This window comes from Theobroma cacao, chromosome 1, assembly GCF_000208745.1.
Source record: "Theobroma cacao cultivar B97-61/B2 chromosome 1, Criollo_cocoa_genome_V2, whole genome shotgun sequence".
In the NCBI taxonomy this organism is placed as follows: domain Eukaryota; kingdom Viridiplantae; phylum Streptophyta; class Magnoliopsida; order Malvales; family Malvaceae; genus Theobroma; species Theobroma cacao.
This window is the reverse complement of record NC_030850.1, coordinates 30,296,930-30,317,617: the sequence shown is the minus strand read 5'-3', so window position 1 is coordinate 30,317,617 and position 20,688 is coordinate 30,296,930. Positions and strand designations below refer to the sequence as shown.

The window sequence follows — 20,688 nt, the reverse complement described above, 5'->3', positions numbered from 1 at the left end:
TAATATATTTTAAAAAAACACACATATAGGTCTTACTTGATATATAAATTAATAATCTACTTATACATCAAAATTATAAATATACGTGATTCAATTAAGAGGTTTTTGTAAAATATGATTTCAATTTACTTATTTCTTCTTAAAATTAATGTCTCCTTGAATCCCATCTTTAACTTTTCTTAATAAAATAAGAAACTCTAATATAATATTCTCGTACTATAAGAAAAAATTATACAATGTGATTTTTGTTTTGAGTTGCATCTTTGCACGAAACAAACTCTAATACAAAATTATCATTTTCAATTTCATATTCTGTCATTTTTTATGACGTTCTCAATAATTTACCCATGACGAATAATGATAATTCGTAATTTAATAATTAAATAATATTCATATAACCACAATACATAATACATGCATTCAATTCAATATTTTTAAAAAATAAAAATAGTTTGATAAATTAATTTTTTTATTAATTAATAAATTTTTATGATTTCAATAGTACTAATTTATAAAAATTTTATTGGTATTGTATTTGTCATTGTAAATTTTTCTTTTTCTTTTTGAGCATATGTCACGTGACTACTTGCACATACTTCCTAAACAGCAACCGCAAGCATGTACAACCCCACGTGTTTATTTGTAACAGCATAGCCAGTCCCAGAGTACAAAGGAAAAGTGAAGAGTTTATGAAAACAAAGTGAATTTCATCTTTTCCTCCTTTCATTTGTGTTTTTTTGTTCCCCTCACCAGAAAAACAATATTGTTATACAGCTTGAGATAGACCTTTTTCACACAATTTCTGTACACACAGACAACCTCCATATCATCAAGACAAAGGAAGTTGAACCCAAATCCAGTAGCACAGAGTTTTGATTTGAGTTTAACCCTTGTCCTAAAGCCACTACTCTCCATGACTTTTCACGAATTTCCATCCACAAAATGTACAAAAGAGAGGGGGGAAAGATGATGCATGCTCTTTGCAACACTTGAGCATGAATCTCCAACCATACAACACCACCAGCACCCCCTCTTATTTACAATGTGCAATGCATTTTGATGATCAAAACATAACATTGCTAAACCATCTCCGTGACTTTGAACCAACCTTTCTACAGCAGTTGGAACAAATACCATGAGTGATAAATCCGGCTCAACCTGCCAAAAAAAATCCAACCATGTAAATTAAGGTTTAGAAAGGTAGAAAACTGACATATTAGCTAGGAAAAGCTGGCCAAGCCTAGTTTACGCTACAGCTATAGCTTCAAGTTTCTACCTTCTTCAGAGAAGTCAAATATGCCACCAAGCATTTCATCATTTTCACCATCTTCTTCTAGTTTTCCGTTCTCACAGTTGTTGCTGCCGCTGTCAACATCATTATTTACATCTTTAGTCAACTCGCCGCATTCATTGCGCTGTAAGACTTCGTATTGCTCTTCCTGAAAATGCCCAAAATCAACCAGATTCTGTTCTGTAGAAATTGACGATCCATCCATGAGAATGTTTGTAGGTGCATCATAATGGTCTACATGCAACATTGAGGCATCACCAATCCCACCAGCATTGAAAGATGGTTTTCCTTCAGCCAAACTTCTTAATGGAGGCAACTTACTCTCCAAAGAGGAAAAACTGTTTGTGATGGAGTTGCCAGTATCAGAATATATATTTTCTGAATGCTGAAATGGAGAAGATATGATGGTCAAAGAGTCCTGATTCGGCAGCAGTGGTTCAATGATGCCATTCCCACTTTTTCCTCGGCAAATTTCATTCAGAGCCTGGTACGTGGTTGTGTAAGACTTCTCACAGTTAATTTGATCCAAATCAAGTAAATTCTCCATTCTCCTAGATGAACCTGACAAGAATTTCAATCATAAATTATGCAATTTGATAGAAAGCCATTTTAATAACATAACAAAAATTGATTTCAAGTAGTCACATCAATTTACCTCCTTCAGAACTTTCAGTGGAGCTAAGTGATGCTGGCTTTGAATGACAAATGATAGTCTCTTGTGAGACTTTATATTCACCTTGATAAGGATCTGGAGACAAGGACTGAGGATGTTTGCCCACGGCAAAACATCTATGTGGAACAACAAAGTGGGTAGTAAGAAGATTTAAACAAAACCATAGCAAACAAACATGAAGATAAACAAACATTTGTGTTGCATGAACTTTCACTTCATTTTAACATATATGCATCTGAAACTTGTTGGACCCTTTGAATTCCTACAAGTATTTTACCACAATTTTTTTATGAAAGTCCGATACATAACCATGTCCAACATTTTGTACAAGAAAAAATCCAATGATTTTAGCATATTTTGTATTCACCCTACAAACCACCTTCTTTCAAACTCAGCCAAACACACTCTTTCTTTCCCTCCTGAGTAGCTTATGCAAGTACATGATAGTTGAAAGAGAAGGTCATATCATCTTATATCTTCTGTTTCACAGTACAAATGGTGAGATTCAAGACCATAAAATCATTGGGGAGCTTTGCTGTATGTTTAGAGACGAGACACAGACACACTCTATGTTAAGTAAGAGGGATCCTTAGGGAGTTCCTCAGGCTATACTAAATACAACAACAGCAATGACAAGGACAAGAATAATGAGACCTAAACGCTTTCTTCGTTCAAACTAAGCCTCATATGTACTATGAGAATTCTCAGACAAATTTAGCACATCAACCCATTCCTGTGGCATTTTACATGAATCATCAACCAAAATAAAACATTTCATTTTTACTAGGTCTGAATCATTAATAACCAAAAACTTCAAGCAAAAGAGATTTCAACATCAAATGTGGAAGCTCAAAATATTGGTAGAAAGAGCTGCAAAAGGTATGATGAAATGGTGATCACCTGTCATTCCACCCTGATTTGATACTATGGAAATGGTCATACACAGGTAACAATTCCTTGCGTTTGATTTCAACTTCATGAACTGAGACCTTTTCAATTTCAAACTCACCACCTTTACAAATATCAGCTCTTGGAGAATCCATCATGTAGAAAGAAATCTATAACAATAAGAAAAATAAATCTCAACTGAGCTATACCACAAAATTACAAGTAACAGAACTTTAAACAAATGAACTACCTTAGACTTTTGCCATATTGGTAACCTCCAGGAGTTTACTTGCACCTCTGCATTAGAGAGGTACCAGCGGAAGCTCTCACGTGGCTTCATAGAAAAAGGTTTTGAAGTCTTTTCTCCACTCACACTATCATTAATTTCCAGAGAATCAATTCTGTTTTCCTCACAACATGATTTACTTTGAATAACTTCAGCAACATCTTGTCTCTCAAGAGTAGTCTGAGAAATACATTCCTCTCTTTCTGGCCAATCTGACCTCCTACATACATCCCACCACTGAACGGGTTCAACCTTCACCCTCAAGTCATCCTCTTGTATGTGTGTATATGAAGCTGTCTCAGTTCTTGAATTTTTAGCACCTGAATCTGCCCCAATTGATGGCAGAAGCTCATGTTGAACTACATGACCAGATGGAGTATAAACTAGAAGATGTTCCAAGCAATTTGTTCTTGGGTTAATGTGCTGAGGACTGTGTGATATAGAATTATGAAAAACAGCAGCAACAGCACCAGATGGCACAAAAACCTTCCCTGTTGCAGTAGCAGCAGCATTGTTTACCGTATTAAGCCATCCAAAACTACTGTATTTTATCCTGCTGACAACAGAAAGGGTAACAGGTAGCGGAGGTGGGAAAGGTTGCTGGTTAATGGCACAAGACGCCATAGACCACCATGGCAGGGATAAAACTGGAAATAGGGAGGGCTCTTCACCCTGAGAACTAAGTGTTTGAAATCCTGCATCACCTCCAAAAGGGGATAAGACAAAAATATGGCAAGTCCCCTTGGATGAAACAATCGCAACCCACTGACTATAGTGACTAAAGCAAATATCTTGAATCATCTGTCAAATTAACACACAGAAAAATACAATAATATGAATATGCGATCTACAAGAAGAACATCAAAAGTTAAGAAATATCTGGAAACTAAAAATATACTAACAGCTGATGTTATTCCACGATGTAGCTTGTAAAGATGCACATGAGAAGATCTCCACTCGTAACTTTGAACACCTGATCCAGAGCGCACACATGATGGCATAATCCTGAAGACGTTTATGTTATTTCCATATACTGATGCAGTAACCAGAAGGGTCCCACTGGGGTCAAAACTTAGTGCAGATATAGGGCTTGTATGGGCTTTAAATTGTGATATAACATCTCGAGAAACAAAATCCTTTACAACAACCTACAAAATCAACCATTTAAACCCTAATAAGTGTTAGTAATCAGGATATTTCAAATCTCATCTGTCATGCAAAATTCTCTCTTACTAGCACATTGACAAAGCATAGACATCTAATGCATCCACTCAAAGCTATCTATGATAGCATCACATGCATGTCATTCTTCCCCTTCCATCTTTGCAACTTTCATATACAAAATGAAACATCAAGGCTCAATTTGTTCCATTTGGAAATAAGATTGGAAAAACATAATCAGGTCATTCTATTTGTGCAGACTCCATACCTTTATTAAATGTAATTATGTTTAATTCAATTAAATTTTACTTGTTCAGAGACATCATAATACTTTTTTAAGAGTTAGAGAGAAATTAAATTATGTTTGTCTGCTCGCCTTCTTCTAACTTGAAGCATCATAAAATCATAGAGGAATCCAATTGGAATATTTAAATGAATTTTGAAATTGTTGGAAAGTACATCTGCATATTATTTTGCAGCAAGCATCAGTAATCCATAACATCATCCAGAAACAACACATATAACCTCATTTTTGAAAAAATATACTTTTATCTAAAATATAGATCCAAAAAAAAAGGAGATTTTCTAATAAACTAATAAGACATGTATGCCACAGTAAAGCATAAAACTAACCATTCCTGCATTGTCCATGTCTGTTCCTGCCAGCCTTCCAACTTTCCAAACTGAATTTTGAGAGACGGGAGAATTAGACCCATCAGGAAGTAGCTCTTGACAGCACTTGGATAAAGTCCTGTACCCCATATCCCCCAAGTTGATTAGCCCAGTTGCCAAATGCTTACTAGATTCCATTGCATAACGAGCAACCAAACTAGTGCCACCTGGTGATGTTGATGGACTGATGCCTGGAGAAGGGGTAAGGTTTTGTGGGCTTAGGCGGCCAGTCTTAGACAACAGTGGATTATTGGAAGCATAAGCTAACCACCTTGGACCCACAGCCATTGGACCATAGCCGACATTGACCCCAATAGCAACTTGTCCTGCCAACTGGGGAACAGGATAGGTGAGGACACTAAACTTATTCTCGAGAGTGAGGCTATCAAAGCAATATATCTGCAATTAAACAAAAAGAAGAGTTAATTATGAGATTTCCAGCACCATAAATAAACTAAGACAAAGGGTTTGCACCATCTTCATGCAATTGCATTGCCTTTCATTAATACCTATAACGATGGTGGATCAACATACTGCCTTTGGAGTGACAGTATACTTGCAGCTCTAGTTACAACAATGAAAGAAACTAAGACCACTTACTGACTGAGATCATTTACAACCAAAAACTACAACAAAACTTCAATCAGAAAGAGGTATAAATGAGAAGAAAAAAACCTACGCTTAATTCTGAGCACTTTAATCTGCATTTCAAAACCCCCAACACGCAAAATGACTGTTCATATTCACACCAATGTACCATTTATATCAGCCAGCACTTACCTGTGTTGCAAGACCTACAGCTACAATCCGGGAACTGCATCTAATCATGCACACAGATGATCGAAATCTCAGAACATGTACATAACAGTGAGACCGTAGAGAGTAAAATCGAACTGCTGTAGGTGAGTTGACGGAGTTTCCCGACTGTGACTCCATGCGGCAATCTTGAGCCACACCAGCCAAATGGCCAGCACTCCGACCCAAGCTTGAACTATTGGTGTCATCACCAGCAACAACCAAAAGCATAGGATGTGACGCTCTGAATCCTTCTTGACCATCTGAACTCAGAGGGCATGGCTGCATCTGTAAGAATGAAACTGGACCATCACGCTTTGAGACCAGTTCACTATAATTAGAGGCATCCTCCACATCAAGGACTTGGAATCCATTCTGGTAACCAAGTAAGAGAACATGCTTCAAGTGAGATGGACCAAGTTCCAACGTGTCAAAGCCAGCCCATGTTACCTGTTCACGGAACAAATAATGGAAACACATCTAAGCAAACTTGGAATTGAAAATAGGAACAAATGCATCAAGCAAGCATTCAGAAACACCCAAAAAAGTCTAACAGAATTACGACATTGAATTAGAATTTACCCAATTTATTAGGGCAGGGGGAACATATCAAAGAAACATTGTGTAAATATTATTTATCATCGATTTAAAGCTAAGCCTAATAAGCACCATTCTGTGAAGAAACCTATCACATTCCATGAGGTGTATTGTTAACAAAATTGCTGAAGGAATATTAAAGCTTCTTAAAGCACAACAGTCCAGATATGAGACATTGTGAAAGGAAAATTCATGTGTGAGTTCTACTAATACCAATTCTCCAGGTGTCACGTATCATCTTGACAATGTACATTAATTTATTGGACAAGAAGGGGTGTGTAGGTGTCTTAACTTTAAGATCTTCCAAACTAACACCCCATGAATCACGTAGAGCAAGAGCAACATCAATATTATTTTGGGTGAAAAATAGTAAGGTTTCAGTTGACAAATATAGCAGAGTAGATTTATTAGCCTACTTTAAGAAGTCATGGCATAAATAAAAAGATAAGTATACATGCTGATTTTTTTGAAAAAAAAAAATTGGAACAATCAAAATTTAGGCCTTTAGCTTGACTCCAAATCCGAATTTCCAATATTAGCATAGCCTACTAGTCCTCAGCAACATATCCTTACCAATCCTTCTCTCACTACTTCATAATATAAAATTAGGGGCAAGATTTTTAGTCCAAAAAAATTCGTATCTCTTCTTTAGTCCTTGTTTTCATAGACTTATAATATCAGTAATGACAATTAATTAAGCTAACCTAGCTGCGTTTACGCACTCTAAAAATCAGGGTTACTTAATTGATGAAAACAAGATATACTGAGTGCAACGAAGTTCTCAATCACCATTAGCTATATATTTACACTGGATTACTCTACTAGAATAACCTAAAAGTTCTCAAGTACCAAGGCAAATAAGAATTAAAAAAAAAGGGAACAAAGAGATAGTGGTATAAATTTTCAAAAAAAAAAAAACAGAGACAGTAGTATAAACAATTGAGTTTCAAATGTAAAGCGAAAAAATGAGGTAAACCTGATCTTTATGATCTTCAGAAGAATTGGAAATGGAAGCAGCAACGGAAGCACCAGCGGAGCGAACCGTGGAAGCGACGTTACTAGCATTCGTGGAAACAGTCTTTAGACAAGACGATATTATCCTCAACGAATTTGGCAACAAGCCATTGTTCCTTCCTTTTCCTTTCCTCATTCTCCAACTCCAACTATAACAACACTCCTAGTTGTTCTACTATTCTCAACCGCCACCACCACCGTCTCTTCTCCTCCTCCTCCTCCTCCGCTACTTCCACCACCTCCAACCTCCGCCTTCACCACCACCACTACCACCTCCTCCTCCTCCTCCTCCTCCTCGTCCGCCAAGGAGCATCTCCGATCGCCGACGATCGGATATAACATTCGATTCTCCGATCGCTACTCTAAAAACTCACAACAAACCAAAAATAAAAATTTCCACTTTAGCCCGCGATTATTTTGTTGTTCTATAGCTTGCTTAAGCTTTGACTTAAGGAAAGAACCTCTTTCCTCTCTACTCCATTTATCTAATCTACTCCTTTAATTTTTTTTTTTCCCCTTTACACTCCTTATTTAATTTATAATTTCAAATTCTCGTTTCATTTTCTCTCGCTTTCTTTCGCTTTCTCTCCCAACTTTCTCTCTCACTACCTGTGTTCTTGCGTTGGTGTTTAGACGACTCCGCCTGTAGTTTGCGATGTAAGCAAAAGGGGCAGTAAAAAGTTAAAAATGCCTGAGATTAAGGAGGAAATTGGAGGTTAATTTTTGTTTTGTACATGCGGAAGGGCTGGACCACAACACGCAGAAGCCTCAGACAATAAAGAGATTATTTAGCATTATTGTTATTATTACGTATTATTGGAATAAAGCATATTCATAAGAGAAGAAGTTATTTTCTTGAATATAGGTATTACATCAAATTCAATAATTAACTTCACATAATAGTATAAATTATTCAAAAACAGTGGGGGGTTTTGCGCAGTGATGTCAGTTGTCAGGCTGTTTGAGTACTGTGATGGGGTAAGCTTTGTCCTGGCATTGGCACTTGTTGGACTAAGGGCTGGGCTGGGCTCAGCTGGACCATGGAAACTTTAGTTTCGTCCTTATTGTTACTATCTTTGTTTGTTGGATTATTAATATGTTAATACTTTGATATGATTGAGGTAAGTTGGGCCTCGAAATGATTTCATGACATCATTTTCTTCACTCTGCACTGAGCGACTTCATCAGTTGATACCACTGCTTTGTCACTTTGCCATTTGTGTGGGATGGCCTAGGCCAAGCTTGTTACCCCCAAAAGAAACATGAATTACAAAAAGAATACGTACCCTACATACCATTTTGCATTCATTGTGGATAATAACCTGCCCATTGAATGAATGGAAGCCTTTTTGCTGTTTCATTATTATACTTGCGAAACTAATAAAAAAAAAAAAAAACTATTAGTAGTAAACAACTGATGAATGATGATAAGATGATAAGAACGATAAGGAGGGAGGGTAGGCAGATTATGGTGGATAGGGTCGTTGCGTGCCGCCAGGGTTGGGTCAAAAGTAAACAACCATGATAATTGAATTGGTCTGTCTACCGCAGCCTCCAGCACAGCTTGAAAAGACATGAAAATTTTGGTAATTCTAACATTTCCTTCTTTGTTTTCCCTTACCCATTGAAAAAGACAAGAACCGATTCCACATCAGAGTTATATTAAATAGTTGAACTTAATACATGATTTAAGTAGAAGATATGATCTAATCTAGAAAGGATTTTAGTTAGTTATTTCTTTGTACCAATCCAAGATGATGGAAGAAGCGATTTGTTTGTTGTTTTATGATGATCACGCCCGACCGATGATCAGGAACTGTAGCAGAAGTAACGAATCTATTGATCCAGGATCCTTTAAGGACTTGTCATAACTTAACTTACTTTAAAAGAAAAAGACAAGGGCTCTTTCCCATATTTCTCCTACAAAATTGACTGAACCATGGGATATTCCTTACTTTTGTTCCCAAGGATTCGTTTATGTACATGTCCTCAAAGACACTGGCACTTCTTTTGGCTTTTGTCCCTCGGAGTTTCTTCTCATGCCTATTCTGTTCCTTTTAGGAATTCTTTTTATGTAGGCGAAACAACATCCATCTTCTTCTCCGTCGAACTTATTCCTTTCTCACGTGCCGTTGGTGGAATGAACGGAGCAAAGCCCATAGCCAGCTTCTCACAAACAAAGTTGAAGCCCCATTGATCACAAACCTCGCTCTTCCAAAAGGGCAGATCATAGTAGTTTACACTAGAATTTTATAGCAACCTGTTTGTTCCATTCGAAACCCTCTTAACTCTTGGCTGAGCTTAGATCTTCTGCATTGTGTATCTCTTCATGGAAAGCTTTTCTGAAGAACGGGATCCGACATTTTCTCATGCTCTTTAAGCTGTTGGGATTGCCATTAAGGAGCTGTACAACCTGCATGACATATTCAAAAGTAACTGTTCAAAATGAATCTAAAAGTTATCAAAGCTGCTATATCAAACACATAGATCAAATTGACTTTCAACTTCTTAACATACCTGACTCATTTGAGGGCGCCGAATCGAAGACTGATGTATGCATAAAGAAGCAGCCAAGAGGACAAGGTTCATTTGTCGAGGATTGTAATCTTCCCCAAGAGCAGGGTCAATCAACTCTCTAATGTCATTCTTTTTTAACTGGGGTTTTGCCTAGAAAAGCACAAAATTCCAAATCCTTTGATTATGATCTGCTTACTTTGCTGGCACTTGCCTCAGATGTGTGTGTGCATATACAAGGGAGTCCTTGAGAATGATGTGGTGCTTTAGTAAGTAGAAAACAAAGAAGAAGCGTACCCACAATACAAGGCTCTGCTGAGAGTAATCCAGAGCTCTGCGTCCAGTCACTAGTTCCAGCAACAGCACACCAAAGGCAAAAACATCAGTTTTTTCATCTACTATGCCATGCATTAAGTATTCAGGAGCGAGGTAGCTGCAACAGTAAGCAATAAAGGAATTAATTTAATGATAGAATCTCCAACAGATAATTCCAAATACGGGTAGTATTAGCCTGTTAGATATACGAACCCAAATGTGCCTTCAAACTTGGATACAGTATGGTGAGTCCAGTGCTCTGGTAGCCATTTCGCAAGCCCGAAGTCACAAATCTGAAGAAAAAGTAACTATTAATTGAAGAACACCAACCAAATTTTCTGTAAAAAGAAATAGAAGAAATATACATTTCTTTATCAGCTTTCCTCTATTCCGTCACCAAACTTGTAGCCTTTGTTACTAATGTAAATATTACAATTAGAAACAGAACAGTGAAGCATACTTCAATTATGTATTTAATGGTTAGCCAGAATGTTCACATTTCAGAATATTGGTTTGAAGGGTACCTGAGGCTCAAAGTCCTTTGTAAGCAAGATATTTGCAGCCTTCATATCTCTGTGGATGATTCTCCTCTTACAACCCTCATGGAGATAACTTAAACCTTCAGCAGTGCCTAAAGCAATCTTAAACCTGATACCCCATTTCAGTTTGTCCTTTGAACCTGTAAGAATTGAATCATATGCTATATCTAGAACAGGATTCTGATAACTGTATAAATTAATTGTTCATAATCAAGCATTTCTAGAAATCATGAACTAACCATATAGAAGAGAAGCTAAGCTCCCATTTGGAGACAACTCAAGGACAAGATGCATTCCACCTTCAATTCCGTAGCCAATTAACTTTGCCGTGTTAGGATGGTTCACATGGGCCATAATCCCAAGCTCCGACAAGAAATCGCCTATTATCTCATCGGGTGTGCCTTTTGTTAGCCGTTTAATGGCAACAAGCTGCCCATTTGGCAAACTTCCCTTGTAAACTTCAGCATAGCCACCCTTTCCGATAAGATTTTCTGCACAAAAGCCAACCAAATTCAAGAACATCTTATTAAGCCATGCCGTAATCAAATTTCAAGCGGAAGAAAAGATCGATTTCAGTTTACAGTCAAAACTAAGTACTCCAGAAAATACAAACCACTGCTGAAGTTTTTGGTGGCAATATGAAGCTCGGAAAGAGTGAAGACCTTCCTTGGAGACTTAAGATTATATGAATTGCTACTGGCAAGAAAATCCGGTGCGACAGAAACATTTTCTCTCATACTGCTGCTCCTTCCTAGCGAGAGTCTGAACGATCCAAAAGGCTGCAAATTGGCTAATGATTTCTTGGATCTACTTCTAAAGAGCTGTGCAAATCCACGCCATCGAAAACCTTGCTTTGAGTTTTGCTCATTTGCAGAGTCTGTAGTGGGTGCTTTAAAAGAACTCGTTTCAAATTCTTCACTCCTAAAGAAATCCTCAAGAACTCCAACTGGAGAACATGTATCCACCTTCTTCTCCATATCTAAAGATCATGCGGAGAAACCAAAACTAAAAACCATTTTGCAGCATCCCTGAAAAGAGACAGGGGAAAGAACATAGTACTCTGTTTTCTTGTCTCCGACCCTTTAACTTGCAAATTCGTTTTGAATTTTCTGCAAATACAACCAGAGAAGGTTAAGAATCACCAAAAACATAGACTAAAAGAAGCCAAATATTAAATGAACAATGAATAAGCAGTTAAGCACTAACTTGAGTGCAACGATAAAGGATGGATTCTTGCAAAAAGTTTGAATTTTTTAAGAAACCAAACAAACTCGGTAAACAGAATAGAACAAATACAAAATAGAAACACGTTTCCCAGACTATATTAAAAAAAAAAACCCAATGTACTTGTGTTGAAAAGGAAGCAACCCAACACAGAGAAACTGATATAGAAGGGAAGCCTAGACAGAGAACAAAGACATGAAAAAAAGTTTAACGAAATAAAAAAATCATGCAAAAGTCTCTGAACTAAACAGCAATAACGCTAAAACGACAAGAAGATAAGAAACCCCAGAAAAAAAAAGAGAAGAAGAAGAAGAAGCCAAGATGATGAACATACCCTTGAGAAGAAGCTGGAACTCCACAGAAATAGTCAGATAATATTTGACGAGGAGCAAACAACAGAAAAAAACAACGGAGGAATGGGGAACAAAGGGGGTGGGACGGAAAAAGAAGAGGTGCACATAAATTTGCAGTTACTCTAAGCTTTTATGATCACTTGCTTCTCGAAGAATATTGTTTTTAATGATTTCTTTCTGGAAAAAGAATTTTAAAAAAAAAGTAGTATTTATGTTAGAAGTAAATACAGGTGGTGTTTAAATAATTAATTAAGAGAAATAAAAGAGTTAGGAAAATTAAATAATGAGGTGGAGTACTTGGTAATTGGAATGGTTTAAGATTCTTATCCGTACTTGAAATGCTTTGATTGGTCAGGTCAGAGACGGCTCCCTTTTAGTTCTCCCCTTCGAGTTGTGGCACGTGACTAAGTTAAACACGTGGAGTTTTGTCCCTTGGATTTTTAACTTGTCCTCCCAAAGGACACCGCATTAGTTTTGATTTGATGACGGAGCAGAGAAGACAGGGGCAACATGAATAATTCCCTTTTTTTTCTTTTTATTTTCTTTTAAGAAAATATGTGTGAAAAATTAATAGTGTTCAATGTTCAACGAGTTATTTGGCTTTATTTAAGGTAAAAAATCTGGAAGATCTAAGGAAAAGAGACAAAGTTTGAAAGACTCAAACACTGTTATTTCCGAATCTTTCTAATAAAATCTTAGACAAGATAATCACACCCTAACACAATTACTTGTTTAGTTTAGGTTTTGTGTACAATGTTATCATCTTATTATGTTGCTCAACCTTTCTTTTCTCCAATGCAAAATGTTTTAAATCTTAAATCACTGAAATTTATCACTCAATAAAAATAAAAAATCAACTTGTTCATCAGATACTTACAATTATTCGACTCAATTATATAAAGTATGAGTGCTTTATATTCGTGCATCCATAAATGTCAAATTTGTTTTTTTTTTTTTGAATAAATTTATTTTCCCTTTTCTTTTTACTAATTTTAATTATTTATTTGACTAAATGAAATATTAAAAAAATAAGTCCACGGAGGCCATGATCATCTTAGAGCCAACTAGTCCTTACTCAGCATTAATAATAAATGGTGTGGCCTTAAGAAAAATCAATATATCAAATCTTCATTACAACTATATAAAAAAAAAAAGAAAAAGGCACTGAAATCATTATAAGCGCAAGTAGTGTAATTTACTTCACTATTCATATATCAAAAACCGCCAACAAGTAAACTTAGAGATGAAGGAAATGATTAGGGACATACTTTACCTCTAAATCAAGAGACTGTCATAACTAATCATACCAAATACTACTGCCAGATTCTCCTACACTTCCTTTGCAAACCACATAGTTATTCTCTTATTTTATTTTATTTTGGTTGGTAATAAAAATATCTCACGTTGCTTGATTCATAAGAATGGTGATTACGGCAGCGAGAGCAAAATATGATAGACTAGAACTTGAAGTCACTTTTGAAAGTGGTTTGATTGGAACACAAGCAGAAATGCAGAATAACCGGGGCGATTTCTTCCCCTTCGGTTGGTGGCTGCTCTCGTTTGGGTCTTACGTTAAAGAGCTGATTTGTTAAGAATTAAGATCAGATTTTGCTGTTTCAACTACTCTGTTCTTTTGATGAAAAACGGTCATCAACTAATTACTATATAATGTTCTTCTTTCTGTTTTGTCATCTTTTGGCTTTGGGTTCCTCTCCCTCACACAGTTTTATTATGTTGACCCATAATCTGAAAAATTAGCCATCAAAATTCTCATTTTATTGTATTCAGCTCAAGATAATAAAAGAAAAATATTAGTGGCAATAGCTTAAAAATGTTTTCTACTGTAAGGATTTACTTTTCAATCTCTTCGTATCACGACCAATTCCCAATTCCACGCCCATAATTTGACATTTCAAGTCATTAACCATTATATATACTAGTCAGGCTAATTATATATAAAAAAAAATAAAGAACACTAGTGAAAATAGCTAAAAATTGTTTTCTGTTATAAGCATATATTTTGATTTAAATAGTAAGTTATGACCAATTCAAAATTCACGTGCATAAATTTGACATTTTAAATCATTAAACAAATAAAATTCAAAAAAGAATATTAATTAGTAAGGATTACTTAAGAATGGTTTCCATTCAAAGAATAAAATTTAATTTAAATCTGTTCATTTGTGACCAAATCAAAATTTTAAGTATTGTATACTAGTCGAGGGAAAAATTTAGCAAAAAATACTAATTAAGTTAACTAGTGGAATTAGTTACAATGCCCTTTTATTCTGTGTTAATTAATGCTACATTATAGTAGTTAATTAGTATTGTATACTGATTAAGTTGCACATATCTTGATACGTTTTGTTTAATAAATTAAATTCCAGGTACATGCAGTGGCCCCCGTCAAAACATTTAATGCTCCATGCAGGCGTTGTTAGGTCATTCGTTGGAATAATATAGTACTATTAGTTTAGTTTGGCAATTGTCCAAGAATTTTGTAATGACCGACTTTGGGTTGATTTTTGCTCAATAAATTTGACTTTGGATCAGATCTGCAGTTAAAAAGGAATATACGCAAGTGCTCCACCTAACCATGAACAATTCAGACAACATATAATATTTAATTAAAGTCAACAGTGAACTTTCTTTTTTTTTATTTGAAAAATGAGAGATTTCATTTTAACTTTTGGAAGTAGAAGTACTTACACTTATTTTAAAATTAAATTTTTGGATGCGAGTTAATAATAAACAGATAATTGAAAAGAAAATATTAATTTTTTTATGAAGTTAATAATCAAATTAAATATTTTACTGATTTAGTATATGAAAATTACAACATCAAAATTTGTTTCTGGTTTTTGATAATGAATAATTTTAAAAGTCAAATAATAAAATTAAATGTAATCATAGTACGATTCAAACAATCAAAATAAATTGATAACCGTAATTTTCAGTTTTATAAATTAATTGGTCATTGTAATTAGGAGTTACATATTGAAAATTTTTAGACTTATCATTACATTTTTCATCGTGTTAGCTCATTAAATTTTCAAATCAATTCTCATAATTCATAATTTACACAGTTTAAATCAAGTATTTAATAGAATATTCACTAAAAGTTTTGATAAATTAAGTTATTGAGTGCATCATATAACATCAAAATCATTCCAAAGATATAATTAATGTCAATAAAATAAATAATAAATGATATTAAACATTATTTGTTGAGTTTTATGGCTGAAGTCAAGTGCTAATTTAAAAAATTTCATGAAATAAACAAATTAACTATAAACAAATCTAAATACAGCGTTAAACCGAAGTTAGGGGGACAGGAAGGCTGGAGTGAAGAAATTAAAAAGGCCCAAAGTGGTGCGTTAAAAAAGTTAAAGTTATTACTTTATTTATATTTAATTTAATAATAAATAACACAAGCAGCTTGTTGTAATCCAAGTAGGAGCACCAGAGTAAAGCAGCCTGCAACAGTCCAAAGCTCTTTATATATGATGGTTAATGCCGAATTCTATCTAATTAGTTCAAATATTAACACTTCAATAATTAAATTAATTAAGCTGGTAAAAGGACAGGTTTCCCAATTCCTTAGCTTTAAAAATTTTGAAAATAATTGAATATGTTTTTTCTACAGTTTGTGGCCAAATTGTCATGATTGGTAGCTGTATTGAGACGATAACATGTCAGGGTTGCCTGCGTTGTTCAATTATTGGAAAGTTACACTCCCTTCCAAATAAATAAATTGCAGAAACAAAGTTGTGGTAGTTGCACCTGATTCATTATTTATAGCAATATATATATATATATATAGATGAACAAAGTTTATTTCAAAGTGCAAGTTGAAATATTATATTAGGCTACTATTGCTTCCTTTATAGTCTTTCCCTACTTCCACAATTCATATATAAATATATTTCAGTGTTTAAATCGTGAAAGTTAAGAATATTAACTTGTTTTCTTTGATAATATTTGAATATTTAATTTATTAATTAGTATATTACTTTTAACTTTTCAAGTAAGGAAAACAAATAGATAGAGACTTTTATGTTTGGATTACGTAGGGAAACAGACATGTTTGAATCTTTTTTTTTAAATAAAAAAAAACTCGCTTCCCTCGATATATTATGCTGAATACATGTAAAATTTGATGTTCATTGATCGCCCATCGAAGCATTTATCAAGGACTGCAGCGTCAAATCCGAAGCAGCCTGTGCTTCAGGCCAATTGGTTCTTAAGAAAGACTCATGTTGCTGCAAACAGACAGGTAGAGACTTTGGTGTTTGGATTAAGTTTAAAAAAAACACAAAAGGAAACATCGACCATATAATGACACAAAACTTATGACGAAAAATACCAATCAATATAAAATATTTAGATAAAATATCTTTATTTTTTAAGTTTGATTGAAATTAGATAAAGATTCATTAATTTTTAAAATAAATATTTAATTTCAAAAAAATATTTTTGTTAGATAAAAAGATAATTTTATTTTTAATTAATTTTTATAATTATTATTATATATTTTTATTAATTGAAAAAAAAGCTCCTCATGTGAGAGCACTAGAGCTTTCTTGGAGAGCCCCGATGCTCCCCTTTCTTGGTGAGCTGTGTAACAATGATCAATACTCTTTATTTTTTTAATTTTTTTAAAATATAATAATAATTTTTAAATTAGTAAAAAAAAAGACATTTTAGTCTCTTTATAATTTTTGTTAATAGTGTTTGTATTCTTGAGATTGAGTATCTATTTTGAAAACTAATAGACATTCCTATAATTTCAATCTAAACTTAAAAAGTAAGAGTATTTTATGCAAAATACTTTAATAATTACATAAGAAAAGTACAAGAAAGGAAGAGAGTTAACCTTATCAAGTCATCACTTAGGTGGCGTTTGGTACTTTACAATATAATATGATTACAGGTAATATGATTACAAGTAATGTAATTGCAGAAAAAATAATATTACAGTATTTGGTATACAAACAAAATAATGATTAAAATGCAGAGAATATAACATTGCAGTATTTAGTTTACAAATATTTTGCTGAGAATGTAAAGTCAATTTTCAAAATTACCCATATTTATTAAAATACAAGTTTAATATACTTGTATTTTTTAGTGTTAATTTTTATATAATATCATCTCCTAAATATATTTTTAATGTCATATATTTTTTTATTTTTTATTATAATATTATATGTTTTATTTTCATTTTTAATATAATTTTTATATTTTATATTTTATTTTAATTTTTTTACCTATATTATATAAAATTTAATTTAATTTCTAATTTTTTATTATATATTTATTTTAATAATAATATTATAAAAATATTTTTAATAAAATAATAAAGTTGAAAGGTAAAAATATTTTTAATAACATTACAGAGTGCAATGTAATGTGATTGCATTAGTTTTGCACTGCAATCACATTACATCTCTTGATTATAATATGATTGCATTACAATCTTACATTATAGTGATCTGTTACAAAATAAATACTATAATGTAATTTAATTAGACAAATTGCAGAGAATGTGCTCTCATTTTCCTTATACCAAACGCTACCTTATTGTAAACAAAATTTTACAATTTTGACATTAGTTAAAAGTAATTTTCATGGAGAGAGGGTTAATTGTTTTAAGTTTTCATTCATGGGTTATTGTATGTATTATAAAAATATGGGTTTTTTTTTATTTAGAAAATAAGATTTAAATTATGCTCTTTGAACAAAATATCATGTATCGATTAATGAACTAAGAGCATGTTTGGCCTAATTTTTTTTTAATTTAAAGGCTATTATAAAGCTCTTATGAAAAATAATAGCTTTTAAAAATAAGCTACAATTGTTTGGTAATTTACTTTTTATAAGCTATTTTTTATAGATAAGTTGTTTGGCAAAACAACTTATATAAACTATAATTTTAGTTAAAATTATCATAAAATGTATTTAATAAATAACTTTTTATTAATAACGAATTTCTTTATTCAAAATAAAAAAATTAATTTTATTTTTTATCTATTTAAAATAAATTTAAAAAAATATAAAAAGATTTTTTATATAACATAAAGTTTATAATTAATAATGAATTATAAAAAAAGAGCACTACAAATAATTTATAAGTAACACATAATTCATATAAGCTCTTTTTTATATAGAAGTTGTTTGGCAAAATAACTTATATAAATTTTAATTTTAGTTAAAATTACCATAAAAGGTATTTAATAAATAACTTGTTATTTATCACGAATTTCTTTATTCAAAATAAAAAAATTAACTTTATTTTTTTATCTATTTAAAATAAAATTTTGAAAATATAAAAATAATTTTTATATAATATAAGTTTATAATTAATAATAAATCATAAAAAAAGAGTTCCATAAGTAACACATAATTAATAAATAACCCATATATTAACGATTTCTATTTACCATAAATGCAAAAAAAAAAATTGTATCAAAATTGAATCAAATAAAAAAAAGAGAGATAAAAGAAAGTAGTGAGTCAACTACTAAAACCCTTAACCCTAACAATGGAGGAGAATCCAAAAAAGAAGAAGAAAAGTCTAAGGTGCTAGTAATAATTATAAAAAATCACATTTAGCTATTGATGTCTTTCCTAACAAAGTTCACCTCCATGAAAAATATTATCTCAACAATCATAATCAACAAATATTATCTAAATTTTCATCTAATTTATCTCAGCAACTGTTCACCTATTTGATTAATTATTTCAATCATAATTATCAAATATTATATACAATATAAACGGTTAAAAATAAATAAATATAATAAATTATCATATCAAATAATAAACTGAGAAATATCAACTAGTAAAAAGAGTTTTCAAAATCCAAAAAAGAGATAGAAAATAAAATGAGAAACAAATAGAAAGAAAAAAAAAAGAAATAATATTTGAATGTAGTTTTGAATTTTAGATTTTTTTTTAATTTTTGTAAGAATTAAAAAACCCTTGGAATGATGATTTGCAAAAAGAGAGAGAGGAGAAAGAGATGGATAGGGAGAGAAGGAAAGCGTATTTTTAAAGAGGATTTTTTTTAAAAAAATAACTCTCGTAATAAGTTGACGTATTTTTTTTTAAAAAAAACTCCTAATTGGAGCTTTTAAGCTTTTTTTTTATTCTTTTAAAAAAATTATATATTTTTTAAAATTTTTTCACGAAATTCTGTTTAATCTAGTTTTTACTTTTGAAAAATAGATAAATTAAAATAAACTAATCGAAACAAGCACTAAATATTAAAATACTAGTGCAAAAGTATTGGTTAATTATCATATTTATCAGATGATGAGACCAGTTAAGACAAAAGGAAAAAATTATTGAAGTAAGTTTGTCATAGTTGGATGCATGGCTTCTACTTTCAATGACGGAATCCAAACTGTCTTGTTTCGTCGGGAAAGGAAACCATGGAAGAAGGCAGAAAAGCCCACAGTAGCAGACTACATCGAACAAAAACGCACAACAAGGGGGGAACAAGAAGCAGCTTTTTAGAGGGATGGTTTTTCTTAAAGGGTGAAAGTGCATATTGTTGGCAGGCAAAGGCAGCTGGAGCCTTATTCTGAGAAAAGGAAATATATATCCATGGCCATGGGGGACCATTTCTGTTGTTCCCCTCTCCTTTAACCCTTTCAAGGGTAAAATTGTATTCGAAATGTCGCGACTCAAAAATTGAGATTCTTGACTTTCTTGGTCTGCTTGGATTCCGTCCGGGGACTGAACTTTGTGGCGTGGCATTGGGATATTAATACGCCATATGTTCCATCAAAGCCATTAGCCGACAGCACATTTCCTTGTAATGAAATCGTATTAGTCTCTATCTATTTTGATTTCAAGAATGTTCTCGTTTTATTGTCGATAATATTTTTATATTTTTATATTATACAAGTGATTGAAGTTTAATCATACATTAATAAAGAAATTAAAAGACATTATGTTGAAATGAAAATTATTTTAACTTTGAAATATAGCACAACCTTGTTCTTTTCTTTCTTTTTTTTAATTCTTTCCTAGACAAAATACTGATCAAATTTCAAAACTCATTGCAATAACTAAGCAATTGTCTTCCTTTAAACAATTAGCAATAGCAATTAGAGTATCTAAATGGATTGATTTCTAAGGAAAAAAAAACCCCTATTTGATTTTGAAAACTGAAAAAACATGGGAGGGTGGCAACCCAAATTGGACCAGTAGCGAACAGAAACCAACCACGTCATCAAATCGAAGATATAACACGACACAACCTTCCACGAACTTGCCAGCTCGTTCTCGGCCGCCCCCCACCCTCTCTCTCTTCACTTCACTGTTCTTTTTTTTTTTTAACTTTTGTTCAACTCTCT

At 32.8% G+C, this 20,688-nt stretch overlaps 2 protein-coding genes across 3 annotated transcripts; both read right to left on the bottom strand.

Annotated features, from left to right (window-relative positions):
- Positions 620-7,663, bottom strand: LOC18613433 (autophagy-related protein 18g). Of its 2 annotated transcripts, XM_018113905.1 has the most exons (10): positions 7,648-7,663; positions 7,340-7,592; positions 5,752-6,216; positions 4,933-5,370; positions 4,041-4,286; positions 3,103-3,939; positions 2,865-3,022; positions 1,947-2,080; positions 1,277-1,852; positions 620-1,158 (listed from the first exon to the last, which is right to left on the bottom strand). In XM_018113905.1, exons 2-10 carry the CDS (start codon positions 7,511-7,513, stop codon positions 1,154-1,156), a joined length of 3,033 nt encoding a protein of 1,010 aa, XP_017969394.1. In that variant the 5' UTR covers positions 7,514-7,592; positions 7,648-7,663; the 3' UTR covers positions 620-1,153. The 2 variants fall into 2 exon arrangements, with proteins under 2 accessions (XP_017969394.1, XP_017969395.1); XM_018113906.1 differs by lacking the exons at positions 5,752-6,216; positions 7,340-7,592; positions 7,648-7,663 and adding an exon at positions 5,651-5,744.
- LOC18613432 (receptor-like cytosolic serine/threonine-protein kinase RBK2) lies at positions 9,022-12,487 on the bottom strand. Its single transcript, XM_007050656.2, has 8 exons — positions 12,304-12,487; positions 11,359-11,854; positions 10,985-11,236; positions 10,731-10,885; positions 10,420-10,499; positions 10,189-10,324; positions 9,895-10,044; positions 9,022-9,790 (listed from the first exon to the last, which is right to left on the bottom strand). Exons 2-8 carry the CDS (start codon positions 11,720-11,722, stop codon positions 9,662-9,664), a joined length of 1,266 nt encoding a protein of 421 aa, XP_007050718.1. The 5' UTR covers positions 11,723-11,854; positions 12,304-12,487; the 3' UTR covers positions 9,022-9,661.

Coding starts and splice junctions, on each gene's coding strand:
- LOC18613432 (XM_007050656.2), bottom strand. CDS start 11,722: ATGGAGAAGAAGGTGGATACATGTTCTCCAGTTGGAGTTCTTGAGGAT. Junction 10,886..10,984: donor CTTAGCTTCTCTTCTATATG/GTTAGTTCATGA, acceptor CAATTCTTACAG/GTTCAAAGGACAAACTGAAA. Junction 10,325..10,419: donor AAGTTTGAAGGCACATTTGG/GTTCGTATATCT, acceptor TTACTGTTGCAG/CTACCTCGCTCCTGAATACT.
- LOC18613433 (XM_018113905.1), bottom strand. CDS start 7,513: ATGAGGAAAGGAAAAGGAAGGAACAATGGCTTGTTGCCAAATTCGTTG. Junction 6,217..7,339: donor CTGAAGATCATAAAGATCAG/GTTTACCTCATT, acceptor TTCCGTGAACAG/GTAACATGGGCTGGCTTTGA. Junction 3,023..3,102: donor CAATATGGCAAAAGTCTAAG/GTAGTTCATTTG, acceptor TTATTGTTATAG/ATTTCTTTCTACATGATGGA.